Raw genomic sequence first — 25,606 nt, 5'->3', positions numbered from 1 at the left:
ATCGCCTCCGTGGTACAGTGGACAGAGCGTCTGCCCGGAGAATGGAAGGTCGATGTGTCGATACCCTGATCGCCTCCGTGGTGCAGTGGACAGAGCGTCTGCCCGGAGAATGGAAGGTCGATGGGTCGATGCCCTGATCGCCTCCGTGGTGCAGTGGACAGATCTAGAGCGTCTGCCCGGAGAATGGAAGGTCGATGGATCGATGCCCTGATCGCCTCCGTGGTGCAGTGGACAGAGCGTCTGCCCAGAGAGCGGAAGTTCGACGTGTCGATGCCCTGATCGCCTGCGTGGTGCAGTGGACAGAGCGTCTGCCCGGAGAATGGAAGGTCGATGTGTCTATACCCTGATCGCCTCCGTGGTGCAGTGGACATAGCGTCTGTCCGGAGAATGGAAGGTCGATGGGTCGATGCCCTGATCGCCTCCGTGGTGCAGTGGACAGAGCGTCTGCCTTGACAGCGGAATTTCGATGGTTCGATGGCCTGGCCGCGTCATACCAACATATGTTAAAAGATGGTGCTCGGTGATATCCTGCATGGCGCCCGACATTAAGGGGCTGAAACAAGAAAACGTCTGCTGGGAGTCAGTATACTGTGTCTAGGAGGGGTATCCATGTTAGAACTGCGACATGGTATCCCGCTGGGCCAGCATTGTAAAACAGACACAAGTGTGGACAAGTACAACTAGCCACACAGCCACACATGCATACGCGTCGTTTCATAAGTGAAATGATCTTGAATGCCACGGTAAACCCAATTTCTCCTTGCCTATTGGAACTTCGTCACGATATGCCTGAAATATTGCCGATGTGACTTTAAATCTTAACTCACTCATTCATCAAGTAGAACCATCTTCCAGACTATCTTAGGACAGTGCCAACTCATTCTGCTTTCAAAGCACAACTGAACATTCATCTTTTGTAATCTGTCGTTTAACTAACAATCGATTATCGATGATCATTGATTATATTATTATTACTCACCCTAACCAAATGAGGCGTTGAATATTGTCGTGTATCATATTTGTATCAAACACAAACTAACACTACTAACCCATACTAACCTCTCTTCTCCAGCTACTGCGATAAACATTGGGGACTTCTGTCAAGGCCGTGGCAACGGCCTATACCGTGACCCCTACATTTGCTCGAAGTACTACCAATGCAACATGCAGCTTGGCTTCGTGCTCGACTGCCCTCCATACACGGCGTTCAACGAACTTACCCAGGCCTGCGACTTCCCGTACAAAGTGCCCGGATGTTGACGTCATCACTAACACCCGTCTGTGTGCTAATAAACCAGTGTCCCATTGTTGTTCAATTGTCTACGTCTGTTGGGTGAGTGAGAGTATGGTTTAGAGATTATTAGTCGAAGGTGTTTCAGTATCATAATTGTCATACATTAGAAATGAAAAAGGATTCGAGCATTTGGCTAGGTGACCTATTTGCATATTTATTGGGTCGTGATACTAAGTTTACGAATTAATAAATCGCATCGATAACACTATCCATTATATACTGCAGAGCAAAATAAAGTACTCATCCATGTTTGATGGTGGCTAAATCCGTCATCTGACACAACGAAGCATTTGATTGACACCAACAAGTTGACAGAACATGATGACATGAAACTTTATTATGAACAATGACATAATTCCATTTCTACTGCCGCTTCTCGGGCTTCGCTGTATCCACAACCACTACTGCGATCCTTGACGGGATACGTCCAATGGATGTCGTAGTTGTCACTCTATGAGCCTTGTTTACGTACCTCAAATATATTTTTCAGTAAATTTTCAACCGATGTCAAAATACCTTTTAATATTTTATTTAACGTATCGCCTTAACGCAACATATTCAGACATGCGCAAAGTGCACGTGCTGGGAGTGAAAATGCCCTTTTTGCTCGGAAAAAGGGCATAACCCTTGCATAAATACCCGTTGCAAATCTGGTATAAAACGGGCACGAAAACGGGCATTGGCACATTCAGTTGCCAAAAGTGGCCATGACCCGATAAACATAGGAACAGAGATAAAGGGCAATGAGACAACTCAGGCCCATGTTGCTGGGATAATGGGTTGTTCGAGAAGGACGATACTTAGGTTAGTCAGCCGGTTTAGGCAGACAGGTGGAACGGCAGACAGGCCCAGGAGAGGTAGACCCAGAGTTACCAACCCTTAGGAAGACCGCCATTTACGGCTGCGTCCCCTTAAGAAAACCGCCATTTACGGCTGCGTCACCTTAGGAACCGATACCTCACAGTGACGTCTTTGGGACGACATGCTCTTGGCCATCCCATCAGCAGAAAAACTTTGTCGCTGTGGTCTGAAAGCCTACCGATCATTGAAGGGCATGACGTTAACGCGTGAATATTGTCGTCAGAGAAATGTTTAGCGATGAGAGCAGGTTCCAACTCTTCAAAGCAGATGGCAGGGTGCGTATTTATTCGTTGGCCAGCGGAACGGACGGCACGTTGTTTCGTGCAGGAAATTGAACCATACGGTGGTGGCAGTGTGATGGTTGGTTGGTTGGTTGTTTAACGCCGCACTCAGCAATATTCCAGCTATATGATGGCGGTCTGTAAATAATCAAGTCTGGACCAGACCATTCAGTGATTAATATCATGAGCATCGATACACGCAATTGAGGCCGATGACATGCATCAACCAAGTCAGTGAGCCTGACCACCCGATCCCGTTAATCGCCTTTTACGACAAGCTTAGTCGCCTTTTACGGCAAGCATGGGTTGCTGAAGACCTATTCTACACCGGATCTTCACGGGGCGGCAGTGTGATGGCCTAGGGTGTGATTAGTGGAGACATGAAGACGGATCTGGTTGTTGTTTTATGGCCATCTTACCCTGCAGGCTATATCAATAAAGTGTTAACGGCAGTTGTACTGTCATTTCTTCAACGTCACCTGCAAACGTTATTCCAGCAAGATAACGCTATGCCTCATACAGCCCGCATTACCAGAGCATTTTATAACGCCAACAACGTGAACCTTTTCCCATGGCCGGCAAGATCTCCTGCCATGTCTAGAACAGAACATCTGTGGGACCATCTGGGACGATTAGGTAATGTCAGGCACGTCCAGAGACAAGAGTGTCTTGAGCACTGGCATTGCAGGCAGAATGGCGCCCGATCCTTGTGCAAGCCATTAGACGACTGACTTTCTCTGCTCGGCGCCGTGTCAGAGCCTGCATCAAAGCAGGGAGAGGACACACCCGATATTGACTGGATAGTTGCTTTTTCTAACATTTTAAAAGTGGCGGCTCATTTTATTTTTTTGTTTTGTTGTGTTTGTTTTTTTGGTGTTTTTTGTTGTTGTTGTTGTTTGTTTTGTTGTTGTTTTGTTTTGTTGTTGTTGTTTAGGGGGGGATGTGATCGAATATTCTACAGTTAAACTTCTTCGCAAAACATGTCGATAAAATTAATTTCTTCCCCTGGATTTGTCAGTGTTTATGCAAACATGTAAAATTACCCTGTTGTTAAATACAACAATCGCCGTTAAAAAATAGCTTTGTTATTTTGTGGCTTTGAAAATATACGACGTGACATTTCTTGTGTCCTTGAGTTTATGTTGAATGCATTAATGTCCCCAACTGACTTCTTAGCTTCTTAGGGACCTACCAGTCGAGTGACCGGGGGGGGGGGGGGGGGGGGGGGTAGTAGGGGATGACAGAAACATGATTTTCACACACTTGGAATATCCTATTTATTATACAAATTACGAATTACAAATGAAAAACCCTGAAACGTAAATTCTCCCTACCTAACACGCAGAGTCGTTTCAAGTAGTTCCGTGCTTGAAAAGTCGTAAAAAATATAAACCAAGTAATAAAAGTAACAAAAAATGTTCAGGGTCACAGAAATTCTTCATCATACATTCGGATATGATTATATACAAAATCAACTGAAACAAAAAATATTCTTTAAATATACTGAGCCGCAAAACAAACGTCACCATGGATAGATATATGAGAAACCTTGTTTGTCCAAACACTGTAAACATACTTTGAGACATATTAAAAAGCTGAAACTTGACCAAACTGGGGCGGTCGGGTAGCCTAGTGGTTAAAGCGTTCGCTCGTCACGCCGAAGACCCGGGTTCGATTCCCGACATGGGTACAATGTGTGAAGCCCATTTCTGGTGTCCCCCGCCGTGATCTTGCTGGAATATTGCTTAAAGCGGCGTAAAACCATACTCACTCACTCACTCTTAAAGTGAGACACAACACTAGTCTTTGGGAAATGTCATCACAAGTCAGTATCTCGTGTGTCCCCCATGTGCATTGATGACTGCCGCGCAACGCCGATACATGGAATGGATGAGGCGGTTGATGAAGGCCACAGGCACTTGAGCCCACACTCAGAGGAACGCCTGACGCAGTTCAGCTGCAGGTGTTGGCCTTGGTCGGACGTCATTCGGCCGTCTTTGAATCTCGTCCCATAAGTGCTCAATGGGATTTAAATCGGGACTGAGGGCAGGCCACTGCATGGTTCTGATGCCATTCTGCTGGAGGAAGTTTCTTGTTGCTCTCGCAGTGTGGGCACGGGCACATGCTGAAACTCGTGGTTGCAGCGACGTGCCAAATGAGGTATGGCTTGTGGTCTCAAGACTTGATCAATGTACCGAGGTGCTGTGACGCCAATCCCTCTCCCTCTACCGATGTTCTGGAAGACCACAGGGCCGACCCTCTTTGCAAGACCAATACCACCCGACACCATGATATAAATAATCGATTCTGGACCAGACAATCCAGTGATTGATATCATGAGTATCGATCCACGCCATTGGGATCGATGACATGCTTCAACCAACTCTTACGACAAGCATAGTCGCATTTTACGGCAAGCATGGGTTGCTGAAAACCTATTCTACCCCGGATCTTCACGGGTATCCGTCCCTTTGTTCCTGAGAGAGTATCAGGATGAGGCTTGATGCTTAAAATCTGTTAGATTCAGATGGCAGTTTATGAACCAGTTGTACCACAATGAACGCCTCAAAGCTAACTTGCCTTTTTGAGTACTTATTCAAATTTTCTATTTAATTAATGCTAATTATCATCATCATCATCATCAATATTATTCTCACATGAACGGTTCGTTTGTGAAATTTCGATCGTAGGTGGGAAGGAGAGACCAGGCGTCCACGCTGAAGTGTGCAAAAATAGTCCTGCCGTAGTGGTCTTCGATATAAATGGTGACATTTTCAGATAATTGTATAAAGAAAATAATGAGAATCATTAAAGCAGTAATGATTTCGGTTTTAAAATATGTATTTGGTAACCATTAAAGCAAATACAATATTTCAAACTTATCCTTTCTCAAAGTGTGCATTTCCATTTCTTTCTCGTTCCTTGTGTGGAAACGATCCTCAAACTTGTTTCCAGCTTTAAAAAACAACGCATCCCAACACATCCAAGCCGTCTCCATTGATCACATGACGTCACACGCTTACTCATGCTCTTTCTAACCGGGGGGCACGGGTGGCCCAGTCGTCTGTGGCGCCGCGATTCTCTGTGCAGAGTTGCGTCCATTGGGCACGCCAGAAACCTATGATTGTGGGTTCGAATCCCGGTTCGCCCCGATTATGTTTCTAGGTTTGTAAGCACTATACCCGTGCTCGTGGGTTTCACCGATGTGGTAAACGTCTGAGACCTGCATCACTTCGGGCTTTCCTCCCACATTAAGCTGACACGCCGCGATATAACTGGAATACTGTTTAAAGCGGCGTTAAACCCAACTCACTCACTCACTCATGTGATCATTTGGAAGGGCAACAAGTCAGAGCACAGTCTATTGTCGGTGATGGCAGCCACGGTGATGGCTGGGATGTGTTGAGGTGCGATGTTTCTTTAAGCTGGAAGCGAGTTCGAAGATCGTTTCCACATAATGATCGAGAAAGAAAGGAGGTTCAGTGGTTTATATAACCAATAATTTAAACATGAAAAATTATTATTATTATTATTATATATAAGATACCTACGCGATAAATCTCAAAGAAAAATGATGAAAGTAATGTGGTTTATTTCACGAAACAAACGTGGTTCTATCATGACGTAATTTCTGAAGATTCGGACATGCGCTCGCAACTTGATGAGGTTGTATATTGGATGACGTTATCTTTTAGAGGGAAGTGTCTAGTGAGTTGTTCCCCACAGATGTAGCTGGACAGCGCAGATGAACGTAGTGACCAAACGATCGCACACAAAAGTGAGGGGGATATGACAATCGGTTGGTTTGGGGAGAAAATCCGCATGAAAATTGTGGGAATACATACGCACGCACACACACACACACACACACCTGTTCATAAATTGGACTTGTCCGACATTGCCGCGGTCGGATTTTATTCAGGGAGTCATCATTACTTAATACGGGTTAATATTTTTAAAGCTTGTACTTTTTACTGACATCCTAAAGAGGCTGTACGTATGTTGATATCTCATATAAGAAATAAACGGCTCGTGGTCGTCGTTTATTTCTTTTTTACGATGTCTGTGTAGTGTGTATTGAACAAAATAACCTTGAATATATTCTGTATTCTGCATAGACCCATATCAGGCGTGATGACGTATACATACGTTATTTCAATGGACATGCTGAGAGATTTTTAACACAAGATATGTGTCATACAACTTATGAAACGACTTACTGAATTTACTTCACGAGATTCTGGCTACTATCCATCCACAAGGAGTGAGGAGTAGAGGTGTTGTGGGAGAGACTTTGAGGTATTCCGAAATATTGGAGCATACCGACCGATGTCACACAAGATGCCTCAACTTCTGTGCACGTCAGATACCTTTTAGGGGTAACTGAATAAACATTTGGTCTTTTATTGTATATAACACATGTACTTAAAGTGCAAACACTGCAACGTATCGAGATGGTCTTTTTACTCATGTTAATTAAGCTGCAAATCTTATCTTAAGAGTCTTGGCTACCCGGTAGGGGTGAAGGAAAACCCGATCGGAGGTTTTCTACTCCTACGTCCGCGATTGACCTATATATGGCTTACGCTGTATTTCCTCTGGGAGATTCTCCCAAGCTGGATCCGAGTTTTAACGACAAGATCAAAGGGGTTCTGGCGATTACATATTTTTGTTTAGCTACAGCTTTTTTTAAGGAAAACCCTTGCAACAATAGAATTTTTTGGATAGACAATTTCTTTTTTTTCAACAGTCTGAAGAATAATTATTTTGTTCAAGAATTTCCTGGGACAATTTGCTTTTTTTGAAAATCCCAGCCGCTTCTGCCGTATGTCGGTTCCTAATTCTGATGAATCAGAAGTACATAGATGTTAGATTTAACTGGCTTATACATATCAGGCATATATTGGCGCAGAGCAAGTTTAATGGTAAGGCGACTAAAGCTGACAATTCAATTCAATTCAAGACCAAAAAATGTAAGCACACTTGTATTATCGGCCTATAAACGTGTGTTTTTTAATCATTTCAAACCTCTTTTAATGTTTGAATCATCACCTAAACCATTCCGATGCATAACTCAAACAGAATGACGTTAATATTGGATGGTAATAGTTCATGGCGGCCATTTTGAAATCCAATGGGAAATCCGAGGGGAAAAATGAGACCTCTGGATTAGAGTAAAAGACGACTCGATGGATCAGGTTCCATTTCTTGTTTGATGACGGGTCATCGTATCGCGACTGCGTGTGTCATTGCTCAAGATACCAATCACCGGTTTTTCAGGTTTTCGGCCATGTGCAGTCCGCCGTCATATAGCTGGAATATGCGGCGTTAAACAACAAACAAAGAAGCCAAGACACAACGTACCACTGACTGTAGTCATGTTTGTAACACACTCTGACCACAGGACTACACCGTCTGAGTCCACAGCTGTTGTCGCCATTACGTTCACTTTCAATTAAAAAACACAACGCTTTCAGAATCATCATGAATATGTATCTACATGTATAATATTTTTCTTAATGTCATGTATTGGAACATCAATATACATCCAATTGTATTCCATACTATTATACACTTGTCTTGGGACCAATGCCATGATAGATGTACTTAAGGTGAAAATAAGTTATTTAAAACAAAACAGAAAACTTCGAAAAAGTAAAGTTGTACATTGTTAGCGGATGATTCAGATTTTGGAAACAAAGATGGCTTCTGCTTAACCCGCGACGCTATTGTCGCCATCGATGATTTAAGATACCTGCAATATACAGATAATTTCGATTTATTGCAGTACCACAAATTGTGTTTACTGTACTTTCTTAGTATCTTGGGTTTAAATGTTGCTACAATGCATACTACGTGTTACTTCGGTGATCTAAAGCCAAGAAAAATAAAGTTTATAAAGGCCAAAAATGTGGAGGATGGGATTGGGGTGGTGAGGAGATGGCGGAAGTTGTTGCTTCTACGGGTATATAATCCAATCCTGAAGCACTCAGCTCGATTTCTGTCAAAAGTAGCAACAGAAGTACCGAGGGCAAACAAGGTATGGCCTTCCCGTTGAAAGAATCGCACATTATGTTGTTGGCTTCAGATATCAGTATTTATCCGTGAGGACTTCATGTTTTTTACTCAGATAATGAAGTCAGATAATGACGTCAGTCATATCGTCTGTCCGCTCGGAGAGAATTGGACTTGTATCCTGATATGATTCGCAGTGAAGAGTTACGTCCCTTTTCGCAACGGAATCCGCTGATCTTAGATTGATAACTGATTATGATCCTTGGATTGCCATACCCAAGTGCGTTGATTTCACGCAAGAGTTTAAACTCGCCTCTCTTACAGACCCCAGAGTACATATGTAGAGATACAATCACCTTAAAGGAGATCTATTGGAGATATTTAAATATGTTAAATAGTCATACAAAGTACATACATGTATTTACACCCCAAACCAAGTCATATGTGATTTCATTGTTATCTAAAAAGCAACAACAACTTCACACAATCAGCGCACATGCATGTTGAAATCCCAGCTGGAGGCCGAGCTGTAGCTGTGACGTCATAGTGGAGAGACGTCCGCCATTTTGTTTTGTTTACATTGCATTGATATACATGGCGATAAAGTGAGTTTCCGCTACTTTTGGCGTATTGAAGACGCGAGGGGTATTGTGTTGAGTGAGGATGTACTAGTTCGGCGCACATGCATGAGGAATTTACAGCTCGCAGCCGAGCGGTAGCAGTGACGTCATAGTGGCGAGACGTCCGACTGGACATGCCGTTTTGTGTTTCGTGCATTTTGAGGCATCTGTCTATGAGAAAGATCCAAAAGAGAATACATTTTGCATTCATTGTTAAAAAAAATTCATGACTGACTCCCATCGCACAACAATTACAATGGACCATGTAAATTAATCAGTTTTGTACATAAACTCACCCCCTTAATTCCGCCTCTGGATCCACCACCGATGGTTATTTCAGTAATATTCTGTTTCTTACTCTGGGATAATTTATCGTATGTCATAAGTTAGATAAGTGTGAATGTGTTCATTGTTAGAGAACTAATAAATATAATGATATTGTTTTATGTTATTATGCTATTATCTGTTATTAAATAAATAATCTGTGTTTATTTCAGTCACTCACAGCAATTAATATCCTTCTGTAGATCAATGAATTACATATTATTACAGCTGTTTAAAGGGCAATGTTTAAAACTCAACCAGCCATCATTAGACAATACAATTTAAGCATAACATTCAATTGTATAGAAAACAAATTTATTTGTTTGGCATAAAGCAAAATGAACTTCGTTGAGTGGCATTGAAAAGTTAAGAAGAAAAAGGGGAAAAGTTCTATGGATATTATTGTAATAAAGCAATGGCAGATCCAGCCCGCGAATGAAGTTGTATATCCATAGAGCTATCTACCGTGTACCGCCTCCGTGGTCTAGTGGTAGAGCGTCCGCCCGGAGAGCGGAAGGTCCGGGGTTCGATCCCCGACCGCGTCATACCAAAAGACGTTAAAAGATGGTACTTGTTGTTACCCTGTCTGACGCTCGGCATTAAGGGGCTAAAACAAGGACTGGTCGGCTCGGAGTCAGTATACTGTGTCTGAGTGGGGTATTCATGTTAAACTGCGGCATGGTATCTCAGTGAGCTAGCACTATTAATCGGCATCAGTCCGGACTAGTACAAGCAGCCACACACACGTACTTGCACGTCGCTATATAAGTGCAATAATCTTGGACGCGACGTTAAACCCCATTTCACCTCACCTCACTATCTACCGTGTTCAACACACTGAACTATGTAATCGTCAGTCTACACTTGGCACGTTTTACACAAGAATAACTATCTCACGAAATAATTTTTATATTGATAAACTTCTATTTTATTTAGAAATGTCAGGATAGCGTTTAATACAGATTGTGTACCCTAGTCTTTCCGTGTTGACATCTGATTGATCGTCTTCGCTCGATGGTCTTTCTCGCCATCCCACTACTGTCAAGACTATTTTACTATCAACGGGCTCATATTGATATAAGTGTTTAATGTTTAGTTTACACGATATACGGCTTTTCCATTGGACGAGAGGCCGGTCACATGACAGCTAAATTGACGTTCATAATTGTATGAACGACACAAATTGACGTTCATACGTTTTTCACGAGACCGTGTTCTTGAAATGACGTAAACCCTGACGGACTACTTCCACATTCCTAGGGGAACCCTTGTAACCTCTCTAGCATGAATACATACGGAACCGTTCTGTCTCATCATTTAGACCTTTAATCGTGAACTCAGCGTTTAAGCACACATTGAGAATTGTCAGAGCGTTTGACTGCATGATCGTTCATGTATATGCTCGCTATGACCCATCCTAGTGAACAAAACGAAGAAATGCACATCCACTATCGTAGAATCGACTGGATCCGTGTCTGAACTGACAGTTACAGTATACAGCAATCTATGGCTCTCTCTTTTTATTTCGGTAAATGTAGGCCAACGATTTTAACATATCCACCAGTTTCAATATGCAACTGATGTGAAAACATCGAAATTGTGCTGGGGCCACTTTGAATATCTTGATAGATATACATCTGAGTTACAACTCTGCTCGAAAAGTAACTTTTAACAATAGTTATAGCTAAAATGGATAGAATTATCATTGAACCGCCCGAATGTTATCGGAAATGATTTGTTTGTAACGTTTTCCTCACTAATATAATTGCCTACGGAATGGTTTTATCTTCAAGATACTTGTTATAACATGCTTTATAATATGATTTGATCCCATATTTATAGTTTACAGTATATCTCTAATTTTCCTATTCTCAGCTCTAGCAGCCTGGACTGTTTCCATTCTCAAGCTTTGAAGCTAAACGCCTTGAAGGTTCCCTGATACTGAGGTGTTCTCTTATGGAATAATTTTTCTTAAACTTATAGAAAACTTTATTTCTAACTACATAAACACAAGCTGTGCGCCTTATTGCGTTAAGTAAGAGGGGTTTGTAGAACGGATCTAAGCGGACGATCTACGTGCATAAGCTGGCGTTATAAACTATGCCGTATGTTTTTTAGGGTTAGACAAAAGGGCATTGTTAAATGGAAGCCAGATTTGAATATTGACATCTAAAGGTCACTTCTTGAATTATATTTGGCCTTGGACTATGTTATCATATACGTCAACAAATATGTATGGCCTATGTACATGTGACTGATAGTTCTGACAGTTTGACATAGATAATGTAGGTAGAAAGTACTTATTTTTTCAAGGTACATGCATAAATTGTAAAACCTACCGGCCATAATATAAGCGTTTACGAATACCAATACTTCAGTATGGTTGTGTCAGGGTATGTGAACAGCAACTAATTTCAAGCTGCATACATGCGGTGGGATAGCCTAGCTGTTAAAGTGTTCGCTCGTCGAAGGCCCGCAAAGGGTGAAACACATTGATTATTGATTGATAATAATTGATTGATTATTGCAAAAAAAAAAGCTGTGTAAACTATACTCTCACTTACTCACTCACCCACTCAACCACGCAACCACCCAAACACCTACTCACTCACTCACTCACCCATCCACCCACTCACTCACTAAAGCTGCAGTTTCAGAGGAGATGTTGCGCATACACAACATATTAACGTAGGAAGGGATTACATGTAAGATTAACGCTTTACTCCATCATGTCACTTAAGTTACTGTGTTTGTGCCAAAGCTGGGCATCCACTGATAATGTGTTGGACAGTCTCATTAACTCATTGCATAAGGGGGCACGGGTGGCCCAGTCGTCTAAGGTCGAGTTGCGTCCCCTGGGCACGCCATAACCCTATGATTGTGGGTTCGAATCCCGGTTCGCCCCGATGATGTTTCTAGGTTTGTAAGCACCATACCCGTGCTCGTTGGTTTCACCGATGTGGTAAACGTCTGAGACCTGCATCACTTCGGGCTTTCCTCCCACATTCAGCTGACAGGCCGTGATATAACTGGAATAATGTTAAAAGCGGCGTTAAACCAAAACTCACTCACTCACTGATTGCATAATCTTCATTTCATATTTGCATTTTGATGCAAAATCACACATTGGCGGTCCTGAGCAGCAAACAGAAAGACTTTTGTTTTACTTTTCAGGCCAGCCGACTTCACCCAAGCCAAGGAGTCTGCAAGGTTGCCTATCTGCTCAACACACTGCACATAGACTCTATGCAGTGGTCGTTGAGATAGCCTCTCCTTGAAAAAACTGAGTCTGGGCTAATTTGACATAGCACTTCGCTTGGTTGACACTCATTTCTATGCCGTCCAGCAGTACAGAACCATCAACAAAATCAACATTGACCTTGAGATTATTGCTCGTGCCATCAACGACAGGTTTGCCTGTCCTTATTCGGTTATTCACAGGCTGTGGGATATATAGCTGGGATTTTGCAGACTGCAGCCAGAACAACGATGACACACTCAGAGACATACAGACATTGAGGTGAGAACATTTATTACGAAACCGTACACGGTCACTGACATATCTCAGTTCACCTATCCCTGGCATATTCTGCACCTGTTGAAAGCGTCTCTGCATTTGTAAGGATCTGAAAACAAAACAAGACATGCTTTAACCATTTATACTTAGCGCTGCAATCAGCAACATTACTACCTTATCAGTAAATAATCGAATCTGAACATGACAAACAAGTGATTGAAAGCATGAGCAACAAACTACAACATCGCGAATACCGGATGACACGCATTAAGCCATCGAGCATGACAACCTAGTCAGCAATACTCCAGCTTTATTAACGGTCAGTAAATAATCGAATCTGAACCAAACAAACAAATGACTGTAACCATGAGCAATTATACCATCACAAATTCCCAATGACACGCAATAAGCCAAGTTACTGAGCCTGACCACCGGGCCAGCAATACTCCAGCTTTAAAACGGTCAGTAAATAATCGAATCTGAACCAAACAGACCAATGACTGAAACCATGAGCAACACGTTCACACCAATGAAGGAGTGAGTGAGTTGGGTTTAACGCCGCTTTTAATAGTATTCCAGTTATATCGCGGCGTGTCAGCTTAATGTGGGAGGAAAGCCCGAAGTGTCGCAGGTCTCAAACGTTTACCACTTCGGATATGGTACTGACAAACCTAGAAACATAATCGGGGAGAACAGGGATTCGAACCCACAATCATAGGTTTCTGGCGTGCCCAAGGGACGCAACTCTGCACTGCGAATCGCGGCGCCTTAGACGACTGGGCCACCCGTGCCCCAACACCAATGAATGAATTCCCAATGACACGCAAAAAGCCAAATGATCCCACTTGTTTCGAGATCAATAGATGTCAATGCGTCATTCAATCACACCATTATATTATCAGATACGTTAATTACTGCGTGTCTCTTTATTAAATAACTCTGATAGCACACTTTTTATCAGTTACGTGTTATATCTCCAAAACATTCTAAATGTTAAAACCTACTGCTAATTTACGTCACAATGGAATGCCCATCTTGCACACGACACCAGTGTTATAGCTACCAGTTTTGAATTAATGCGTGTGCCAAATATATATGTGTATGTGTGTGTCTGTTTGTGTGTATGTCTGTGTGTGTGTGTCATCTCTCTTTCTGTGTATGTGTGTCTGTCTGCCTGTCTGCCTCTCTCTCTCTCTCTCTCTCTCTCTCTCTCTCTCTCTCTCTCTCTCTCTCTGCCTCTGTATGTGTGTCTGCCTCTGTGCGTCTATCTGTAAGTCTTTCTGTGTCTGTATCTATGTGTGTGTCTTTCTTATGTGAGACATCAGCATACGTATAACCTCTTTAGGATGTCAGTAAAAAGTACCAGCTTTACGAATATTAAGCCGTATGTAAGTAATGATGACTCCCTGAATAGAATCCGACCGCGGCAATGTTGCACAAGTGCAATGTGTGTGCGTGTGTATGTACGCGAGCGAGCGGATCAATAGAGAATCTCACCCGAGTATCTTTTGATATCAACTATATCTGCACGAGTCGACAAAAGTTTAAATCTCCAAGGCGTGCCGAGGAGCTTTGAACTTTTATCGGTGAGTGTTGATCATTCTTTCAAAACAATTTTCAGTTTATAAATAGTACTAAGCAGTGTCAAAAAGTGGACTGCTATCAAGGTTCAGTAGCAGAGATATCAGTGATGTCATTTAATTGTCACATCATGGCAACTGATGACGTCACAGTAGTCTTTGCTGCAGCGATATCTCCTAGGAGAGATCACAAGGTCTCACCCAAGCGATATCTCTTGTGGAGGCCAGTACGTCTTTTCGTATGACGCCGGCAGGGATCGAGCCCGGACCTTCCAATCTCCGGGCAGACATTCTATCAACTAGCTCTCAGGAAAGTTGTGTAAACAGACAGTTTATAGCTGAATGATTGATTGAAGTTGTTGAATCCCTACCACTGTTTACTGCCATGAACTGCTCGTTCCCCTGACACTGGAACAGGTGGCAGCCATTTCTCCCTCCTCTGACGCTATCGCCCACACCATAGCATATGTTGTTGTACAAGCATTCTGAAGCACGACCATTATGTAATAATAAGCCAACATCCTACAGACATTTATCAATACGAGAAATAACAGATTAAGAATAAAATAATCCTACATAATGCAAACATTCCACATATAATATGATGGTGGTCTAAAAATAATCGAGTCTGGACCAGACAATCCAGTGATTGACATCATGAGCATCGATCTGCACAATCGAGATCACTATGACATGCATCAACCAAGTCAGCGAGCCAGACCACCGCCACTGTTAGTCGTCTCTTAGGACATGCATGGGTTGCTGAAGATCAATTCGAACCCGAATCTTCACAGGTGGCAAACATTTATTAATAAGATTAATAACAGATCAAGAATAAAATTCATAAAATTAGTAAAACATAAAGTATAATAATAATCCTACATCCGACACGACGTACACTCTTCAAAAAAAAGAAACGCATAGGTCGATTTTTAGTAAATTTATAGTACCTGAAAAACGTCGATATATTTGATTTAATATCATAGATACAAATATGAAATTTTGGAGCTCGATAGTCACATGTTGTTATTGTACAAAAGCTTCGAAAACTGTTCATTATCATGTCACATAAGGCCACAAGGTGGCGCTGAACTCAGTATCTCGTGTGACCGCCCCGGGCAGCAATCACGGCTCTGCATCTCCTCGGCACTGACTGGATAAGTGTACGAATAAGTGTATTCTGACGTTGACGTACACGCCGATCGAGTTCTTCCCAGAGGTGTTCGATTGGGTTGAGATCTGGAGATCTCGTCAGGGCAAGACGTTGATGTTGACATTATGAAGTTAGTCTACCGTGACACGAGCTGTGTGCGGTGGAGCGTTGTTCTGTTGAAACAGCTACCTCGGGCGGTCAGTGATTGGAAGAAGGTGAGGTTAAAGAATTTGCAAGGGTGGTAACTCTTGATCGGCCGTTTCTCGGACGGTCTGCTGTGGAATTGAACTGTGTGTATCGATCACAAAGGCGGCAAATCGTGCTGTGGTGGACGTTGAAATGGCGTGCAACAGAAGACTGCGATTCCCCACTTTGAATACGTCCTATGTTCCGATCGGCAGCGCTGAGTCTCGTCATTTTCGAACCACGAGTTACGAATGCCATAACGTGCATTTTGCTTTACTGTTTTCCTCCATAACATTTTTGAACAAGTGTGAAAACAAAGCCATTTAAGACATTGCACATCGCCAATGGCTGCGTTTTGATGCACCGTTTGTAGAATATCAGGCTACCAACATTTTTCAATAACATATATCTAATTTCTATACCGGATATTTTGTGTAGTCAGGTGTGTAGAGCGTGTATTAATAAGATGAATACAGAATATTTTTATTATTTATAACCCTACTTTTTGCAAATGATAAAGATTTATTATGATACAACATGCGAATCCATTATCAACAAGATTATCAAGAATACGAACCCCAATATGATTAATACGAGAAGCCTAAATAATAATCCTACTGAATGCAAGTTAAATATCAATTGCAACATACGCGCTTTTTAAAAAGGGTGATATTGATAATAATCCTACGCCATGAAAATCAAGTTTTCATTCCATTCATGAAGGGTCACATTATAAATAATCCTTCATTTCATTTACTATAGGGTTGGTCATGAATAAATGGACATTTTAAAATAAATTATAAAATGCTTTTGCATTTTGTATTTTCGGGAAGGGTCATGAAAGAAAATTACAATGACATTGAGATGTCCATTGCAACCATTAGGGGATTATTATTTTCAGTACATTGGTACATTTAAAAAACACGGTGCTTACAAATATAGAATCAGTATCGGTACGGTTCTGTAATTGGAACCACGATCATCGAAATCTTGCAACACAGTGAATTGCGGTGTCTTAGACAACAGGGCTATCCACGTCGTTTTGGAGGTGTACAGCGTGTATGACTTAAAGATACCTGAATTGTTTGCGACTCACATGAATACTACATCAACAGATGGCAACATTACAGTTTAACTTACTTATCTCAATGTAATTTAGGATTCCGTTATTGCACTTCATCTTTGAACAGCGGTTTGCGCCCAGGATCGCGGCGCCATTGTTGTATGTGCGGCCACGGTACGAACATCCAGATCCAGGCATGGCATCTGTGGGCAGGGTGATAAAGTGAGTGAGTGAGTGAGTGAGTGAGTCTCTTCCTAAGATAATACGTTCAAGGAGAAGAAGAACAAGGTGAGCTTAAATTGGGTTTAACGCCGCGTCCAAGATTATTGCATTTATATAGCGACGTGTGTGTGTGTGTGTGTGTGTGTGTGTGTGTGTGTGTGTGTGTGTGTGTGTGTGTGTGTGTGTGTGTGTGTGTGTGTGGCTGGTTGTACTAGTCCGGACTGATGCCGATGTATAGTGCAAACCCAGTACACTGACGTAAAGCCAGGGTAACAACAAAAAGGGTGAAGAAGTAGGTCACAGTGTACGTTCACACAATGCACCAACACACTGGGCGTGCATTCGGCGTGACAAGCCAATGCTTTTGCCAATAGACTATCCAAACAGTACGAGTTTTTCGTGGATGATGCGGTTATTCATAATTCATGTGAAAGTTCCTTCATGTTCATGACAAAGAATCAGCGTGTCAAAACGCATCATATTATTATAACTCATTTTTTCTGAGGTAGTTATAATCATTCAATCCATATCTATTTCACTTTTTGGCCGTTTAACATTAAATCTGGACACAGACTAATGCCAAAACGATAAACCTAAAACAAAATTATTTCCATGAAGTGACGTTTATTTTGCGGTTCAGTATATATACATGGTGTGAAATGTGATAGGCCGATATGTTTGAACACTCACAATTCCACTGGTTGGGGTCACTGGTCTTCTTCGCCCTCTCCAATGAAGATGTAGCTGTGGAGGTGGCCACCAGCAGCAGCAACAGAGCTGACACATATGTCAACATCGTCGTCAATCTCTTTCAGATCTGACTGGAAAATAAATTGTGGATGAATGAGTGAGTGAATTGTATTCCAGTAATATCACAACGTGTCAGCTTGAAGTGGAACGAAACACGGTTTATTTCATATAAAACATTGTTCCTTCATGACGTCATATCTGGAGATTCGAAAATGCGCTCGCAGATCTCACACTCTTCAAAAAAAAAAGAAACACACAGGTAGTATGTAGCTCATTGAACCTGACTACACAAACAATCAGGTGTATGAATTGGATATATGTTATTGGAAAATGTTGGTGGACTGATATTCGACAAACGGTGCGTCAAAACGCAGCCATTGTCGATTTGCAATGTCTTTTCACACTTGTTCAAAAATGTCATTGAGGAAAACAGTAAAGCAAAATGCACGTGCAAGTTATGACATTCGTAACTCGTGGTAGCGGCTATAAAAAGGTAAGCATAAGCCAATAATTTGTCATTCAATTGTCAACATTTTTCAAGTTCGAAAATGGCGAGACCCAGCGCTGCCGATCGGACGTATCGCCATGGGACGTGTCCAAAGAGGGGAATCGCAGTCTTCTGTTGCACGCCAATTCGACGCCCACCACAGCACCATTTGCCGCCTTAGTGACCGATACACACAGTTCAATTCCGCTGCAGACCGTCCGAGATCCGACGGTCCGACCAAGAGTTACCACCCTTGCACAGGATCGCTACATTCGACTGTTCCACGTACGTCACCGCAATGCCACAGCTACGGCAGCCTGGTTCCTAATTTCGTACACAGATATTTCATCTAACATGATGATTACAATCATAACTATTTTTCAATGATAATGGTATGCACACTTCTTTATGTTGTTCTGTACACGGATTCCCCAGTGGCTATATTGCATCATATAGAATACACATAAATGTGTATGCCACTGTGCCAAATTATTTCAAAATAATAAACAATATTCTTTATTATTATGCCATTCAGACCCGACATAATTAAAAAAAAACACTATATTGGATTTAATCAATTATTTTTTCCAAAATTATGAGATCTATTTATGATTAATTTCATTGTGAAATAAGAAAACAAATGCCAAATAAATGGCTTTTCATGTGAATGTCAGAACCAATGACAGACCCTATCATTAAATACCATTATTAGGGATCAAAAGTGTGTGTGTTTTTCTAGTTATTATACTGGGCGTTCAATAACTCCGCTAAACCACCACTTTACAATGGGAAAAACGGGGGCATAATCGGCGACATTTGCGTCGTCAGATTTGCTAAAATAAAATGCTAACGATATTTCATCAACGTGGACGTTTAATTCCATGTATTATATGTACGATTCCGTCACGACAGAGAGCTGACACGAAATATTTACGAACATATCACTGTCGAAAATGGGGTGTGTTTACATTTCACCGATGTGACGTCCAGTTTCGAGTCTCGAAACAGCTTAAATAATCTTTTCCTTCACTAACAATGGACGTTATTCTCGTGGCGTATACATTGCAAGAGCATTAATGAAAATGCTAAGACAAAATTATAACCACCCGTTCTTGCGTTTTTGTATAATAAATACAAGTCGTGTCCGCCATGTTTGTTCGTCTTGTGGAGGCGGCCATTCTGCAGTCATTGCCTGGGTCAGTGTAGCGCTAGCGCAGCATACCCAGGGAACCAGGCTGCAGCTACGGAGACTGCAAGACGCATCCCTGGTTTGAGGAGAATATCGGACAAGACTGTCAGGAACCATCTTTGCGAGGCTGGAATCCGACCCAGAAGACCAGTTATCGTCCCTGTTTTGCGACAGATCCATCGACAGCGACGCTTGCGTTGGTGCCATACCTGACAGCCTTGGAATTTGAGAAACTGGAGTGTGGTTAAAGCGATGAATCACGATTTCTTCTTAACAGGCGAGATGGAAGACAACGTATTTATCGTCGTCGAAATAGACGTTTTGACCATTGTGTACGTGAATTCGACAAATTTGGTGGCGGTAGTGTCATGGTGTGGAGGGTGATATCCCACACCACGAGATCTGTCTTGGTTGTGGTTCAGGGAAATTTGACAGCAAATCGCCACATGAATCAAATTCTTTAACCCTACCTTCTTCCAATCATTGACCGCCAAAGAAGTTGTTTCAACAGGACAACGCTCCACCGCACACAGCTCGTGTCACAGTACCGTCATAATGCCAACATCAGCGACTTGCCCTCGCGCTGTCGAGATCTCCAGATCTCAACACAATCAAACACCTCTGGGATGAACTCGATCGAAGTGAACTCCCACAATTGGCCAACGCGTTACAAGCAGAATGGCGCAGAATTCCGCAGGACAGAATTTTGTACATTTATCGAGTTAGTGACAAGATACTGAGTTCAGCGCCACCTTGTGGCCTTATGTGACATGACAATCAACAGTTTTCAATGTCTTTGTACAACGACAACATGTGAATATCGAACTCCAAAATTTCATATTTCATATCTATGATATTAAATTAAGTATTTCGACTTTAGTAGGTAGAATAAACTTACTAAAAATCTACCTGTGCGTTTTCTTTTTTCTTCTTTGGAGAGTGTATATTGGACGACGTTATTTTTAAAAGGGATGTGTCTTGAACGTCGTTCCCGCTAGATGTAGGTGGGCTACGCAGATAAACGTAGTGGCCGAACGATTGCATCCAAATATCTCAGAAAAGAAATAAACGACGAGCTGTATCAACCAAGTCAGCGAGCCTGACCACCCGATCCCGTTAGTCGCCTTTTACGACAAGCATAGTCGCCCATTAAGCCAAGTATGGGTTGCTGAAGACCTGTTATACCCCCGGAATCTTCATGGGTCTGATTATTTACAGACCGCCGTCATATAGCTGGAATATTGAATTTCATGTGCGGTCAAACAATTGTGTTTGTGTTTGTAGTTCAACGCCGCACTCAGTAATATTCCAGCGATTATTTACAGACCCCCGTCATATAGCTGCAATATTGCGGCGTTAAACAACAAACAAATAAAATTGTTTGACCGCAGATGAAAGGATGAGAGCAATGATAGCCCCGTTTCTCATCTCAGAGACCATTCGTGACCTATTCGTATTATTCCTGGACAAGCAGAATAGTGATTCGTGCCCCTCTCATGGCCATTTTTTCCGACCGGGTTCCGTCTTAACGCAAAACGGGCATACCTAAAACAGTTGTCAACTCGTTGTGTTCACACATATTTCCCCATATATTATACGCGCATTCTGATTGGTTTATCGTATTTTCGCACATAACATTCATCCATATGGGGACGAGTCTTCCTGCAGGTTACGGAAAGGGGCGAGGGATGACGAATGCCCAGAGGCCTACCTGCGTTATGGCAGGCGGCAAGGATGCTCCAAAGACAGGGACCAGTGTAAGCGCTTACAGACTGTAGGACGAGTCGTGATGCTGGGCATAATTTGTTTTCTGTAACCTTCCTGTATTGGCCCTTTAACGTCCCTGTAGGACCCCGATTGACTTTCCTAGGGACACTCTTTAACTATAGAGAGATTCCTTTTAACTTCCCTGTAGGGACCCCGTGGACGTTCGTGAAGGACAACATTTAACTTCCCTGTAGGACCCCCTTTAACTTAGGTTTGTCAGCACCATACCCGTGCTCCTGGGATTCACCTAAGTGGTAAACGTCTGAGACCTGCATCACTTCGGGCTTTCCTCCCACATTGAGCTGACACTCCGCGATATAACTGTAATACTGTTCAAAGCGGTGAATCGCACACTCACTCCGGTGGTTATAAACAGATTCACTGTACATTTCAACAATCAGATTGCGATTTCTTTTGCCTTGATATGCATGAGTTGTATACAAAAAGGGAAATGCAAATAAATGATCGAATTTAAAGATAACTTAAGGGTAGAGGTGTAACAATTAATCGAACATGCAATGCGTCGCAATTATCTAATTGGTATTTTTGTTTGAGGCCCTTTTTTCTATTATCTGACAAGATATAATCTAAATTTATTATCTAGATTTTTATAAAAGACTGAGGGAAATTATATTTTTCCAACATTTAGGGAATCATTTAATTTTAAAAGCCCCCCAAACCCCAACCCACCACCATCTTTACTCCGCACAAGTTACTTGTCTTCATTCACAAGTACTGAAACACCGATAATGTAAATCACAGTCCCTCATTTCATAGAAAATTATTAAAATAGCCTAAAGTGCTCATATTCGATTCCCATGATGTGTGAAGTACATTCTTAGATCCCCCACCTCGATATTTTTTACATTACTTAAGCAATAAACATTCTCTGAACCTACCTCGCGACAGCGGGATCAAGAAGACGTCAGTAGCAGATGCCGCAAAACACTATTTTCTACATCCATTTTCAAGGCGGTTATAGCCATACATATATGCATTAAGAAAAATTGCCCATAATTGACCAACAAATTGCAACGGAAAAGCCTCATTTCGCTTAATTCATCAATTACACTTCGTAATCGATGATAATTGGGTGATCAAAGCCCTCTCATGATATAACCCAGCTGAATATCATGCGTACCAGAGTCCAGGGCTTCCAATAGCGTGGTCGCTGAGACAGGACAGAGATTAGCTCATATTATTAGCCGTGCAAGCAATAATGACTTTATAAAAGTTCAGTTTCAGATGTTAAGTATGTACAGTAAACACTGGCTACAGAGTTGAGTCAATGGGATCAGGTCGTACACTGCGCAGTGTCAACATTTTCGTGAACAACGCAGCACAGCATAGATCCGTTGGTAAAGTTCAGTTTCAGATGTTAAGTATGTATAGTAAACACTGACTACAGAGTTGAGTCAATGGGATCAGGTCGTACACTGCCCAGTGTCAACATTTCCGTGAACAACGTGGCACAGCATAGCTCCGTGGGTGAAGCGATCACTCTAAAACCCGGGTTCAATTCCCCGCCAGCATGTGTTAAGCTCTTCCACTACGAGAATGTCGGTTACAGCAGCCTTGCTTTGTTTGTTTGTTTCTTGTTCATCGCCGCACTCATTCTATCAATATGGCGGCCTCCTGTAAATAGTCGAGTCTTGAACAAGCCACGCTGTCGAGCTAGCCTGACCACGGGTCCGATCCTTGTAATACTTCAGTGTTGGAGAGTTTCGGGTGTTTGGTAGTAGGTTATATACTGATTACATGCTAACAAATACAAAGCAGAAATTGAATAATTCATAACACATAATTCACCATATGGAGCAGGGGATGTCTCATGATAGATTTCAGCAAGTTGGAGCAAAGGGCAGTCAAGAAATGGTGTACAGCGAAAGAAATATACCAGTCCCCAAACGTCAAGGAATAAATTTGTCATGTCATGACATGTCGTGACAGATTAACTATTTTAAAATGAAAGAATTGGGTGGTCCTTACCTTTTTTTAGCAGTATACATGATCGAGTGGTCAAAGACAGGAACCTTAATCTGAAACGTCTCCACCAAAGGAGGGATCGAAGGCAGGAGCTTCGTGAACTCTACAACTCCTGCCTCGAAATATATTTACGATAAAGTACAGTGGGTATTTTTTATGAACTTTGGAAACTTTCGTTTCTTTCTTTCCCAGTGAGAGCAGATATATACTCTTCAAAAAAAGAAACTTGACACTGACTTTCAAAATGTAATATATGATGCGATTGAATCAAAATAGGACACAGAAACCATAATTGAAACACTGTTTGAAGATCAATGTACACAATGTTCAAAACATTAATCGTGTCACCTAGACAGACACACGTACACGATACAGTTAATATCACAGGGGTACAGAAAATGTAAGTATCGGTTGTGCCCACAACGTGCATCAACACCCATAGATGCAATAAAGTTGTTAAAAACACGCTGTTGGATGTGCTGCCATTCATGCTGAAGTGCATCAAGAAGCGCCGGAAGTGTTTTGGGCAGTGGATTCCTTCTGCGAACGCGTCGATCCAACTCGTCCCACAGATGCTCAATCGGGGACAAATCTGGTGACCGGGCTGACCAAGGTAATGTCTAGATATTGTTGTGCTGTAAGAAGTCCTGACAAACACGTGAAATATGCGGTCGAGCGTTGTCCTGCTGGAACTGTCCGCCATGAACGTTGACGTGAGGAAGAACGTAAGGCTGTAGGATCTAGTCTCTGTAACGCAAACCTGTCAATGCACCTGCCACATGCACGAGAGGCGTCCTACCACCGTGATGAATTCCGGCCCATACCATGACACTCCCGCCGCCAAATGGGACAACCTGCTGCACACAGTTGGGGGCGTAATGTTTACCCCGACGTCTGTAGACACGTGCGCGCCAAACAGCACGTGTGAGTAGGAAACGGGACTCGTCAGTAAACAGTGCATTTCTCCACCTTGCACCTTGCACGTGCCCATCTAACCCTCTGTTGGCACCAAAGCAGATGGCCCGCCAGATGACATGGGGTCAATACATGACGTCGAACAGGTCTATGTGCAAAAAGTCCAGCCTCCCTCAGTCTGTTGCGTACTGTTTGATCTGATATTCTGCGTACCCCAGGGATCTGTGTGGTTGTAGACGAGGCTGTGGTAGTGCGGTCTCGGAGATGTCGCAGCCGGATGTATCGATCTTGTGCTTGGGTTGTCACCCTTGATCTTCCTGACCTTGGTCTGTCGTCAACTCTGTTGGTGTTGTTGTATCGGGTCCACAGTGCGGAGATTGTCTGTCTGGATACGCCAAAGTGCCTGGCCACTTCTTGCTGAGTTGCTCCAGCTTGTAATCTCCCAATGGCGTTGTTCCGTTGAGCTGCATTCAGTCTTGGCATTCTGTCACCGCCTCTATAAGAACTGTATGAACAGCCGTTGATGTCGATTTTTATACCCATTCAGCAGGGGGGCCTGCCTGCCTAAATACCGAGAATGACGTCAGAGCCCCCCCAAAGTTGGGTGTGGTACAAAATTCAAGCTTTCAGAATCCTGGACAATAGGCAGAGTACATAAACAATTGCTCACGTTCAATAACAAGTCATTAGTAGCGTGTGTGAGCACCAAATGCCTCAATACACGCAAAAACTCTTCAAAGCACAGAAAAAGTCAGTCGTCTGATGAGGTCTCGTTGGATTTGACGTCATTCTTCTTGGAGGGCCAAGATCAGTTCTTGCCGGTTGGCTGGAGAGTGTGGTTGTTGTCGAACACGACGATCCATCAAGTCCCAGAGGTGTTCTATGGTGGACATGCCGGGTGAGCGTGCAGGCCACGACAGGGCGTTGACGTTGTTGGCTTCGAGGAAGTTAGTGTCAATTCTGGCTGTATGTGCTCTAGCGTTGTCATGCTGATAAATGACACCACGTGGCTGCTGTTGGAGAAAAGGTAGGACAACTGGACGAAGAATGTTATCCACGTAACGCTGAGCTGTCAAGTTTCCGTCAACGATGACCAGAGGTGTCCTCTCCTGCCTACAGATCCCTCCCCACACCATGACACTCCCTCCACAATATGGTACGACCTCCTGCACGCAACATGCCGCCGTTCGTTCACCCCTTCGGCGGTAAACACGTTGTCTTCTATCAGCCCTAAACATACAGAATCGACTTTCGTCAGTGAAGACAACCCTCTGCCAGTCACGTCGTTGCCAACGTTGTTAAGTCTGGGCCCATCTCAATCGCAGACGACGATGTTGCGCCGTCAATAGCTGTCCTCTGTATGGTCTAAAAGCCCTGATTCCATGAGCCCTGAGTC

At 42.7% G+C, this 25,606-nt stretch overlaps 2 protein-coding genes across 2 annotated transcripts in view; one reads left to right on the top strand and one right to left on the bottom strand.

The window, feature by feature from the left end:
• LOC139468034 (chitinase-3-like protein 1) overlaps positions 1-1,310 on the top strand; it is a 31,248-nt gene extending 29,938 nt beyond the window's left edge. The window contains exon 12 of the mRNA XM_071249720.1: positions 1,073-1,310. Coding sequence (XP_071105821.1) covers positions 1,073-1,260 — 188 coding nt within the window. The 3' untranslated portion in view covers positions 1,261-1,310. The remainder of the gene's footprint in view (positions 1-1,072) is intronic.
• Positions 1,311-12,910: 11,600 nt separating this feature from the next.
• On the bottom strand, positions 12,911-22,304 carry LOC139469048 (uncharacterized). Its single transcript, XM_071251178.1, has 5 exons — positions 22,209-22,304; positions 17,807-17,937; positions 16,972-17,097; positions 14,864-14,977; positions 12,911-13,021 (listed from the first exon to the last, which is right to left on the bottom strand). Exons 2-5 carry the CDS (start codon positions 17,910-17,912, stop codon positions 12,969-12,971), a joined length of 399 nt encoding a protein of 132 aa, XP_071107279.1. The 5' UTR covers positions 17,913-17,937; positions 22,209-22,304; the 3' UTR covers positions 12,911-12,968.
• Between the last annotated feature and the right edge of the window lie 3,302 nt (positions 22,305-25,606).

The sequence above is a fragment of the Haliotis cracherodii genome, unplaced genomic scaffold (genome assembly GCF_022045235.1).
Source record: "Haliotis cracherodii isolate W230 unplaced genomic scaffold, xgHalCrac1.p SCAF_2, whole genome shotgun sequence".
NCBI classification, from domain to species: domain Eukaryota; kingdom Metazoa; phylum Mollusca; class Gastropoda; order Lepetellida; family Haliotidae; genus Haliotis; species Haliotis cracherodii.
The sequence above is the reverse complement of the archived record's forward strand: the minus strand, read 5'-3'. Positions and strand labels throughout refer to the sequence as shown.

Bases quoted from the DNA above. Each gene is read 5' to 3' on its own strand.
- LOC139469048 (XM_071251178.1), bottom strand. From the start codon at position 17,912: ATGTTGACATATGTGTCAGCTCTGTTGCTGCTGCTGGTGGCCACCTCC. The intron at 17,098-17,806 runs GTGAGTGTTCAA...CCCTGCCCACAG, and splicing joins TGACCCCAACCAGTGGAATT to ATGCCATGCCTGGATCTGGA. The intron at 13,022-14,863 runs GTAGGGATTCAA...TTTTGTTTTCAG, and splicing joins GTTCATGGCAGTAAACAGTG to ATCCTTACAAATGCAGAGAC.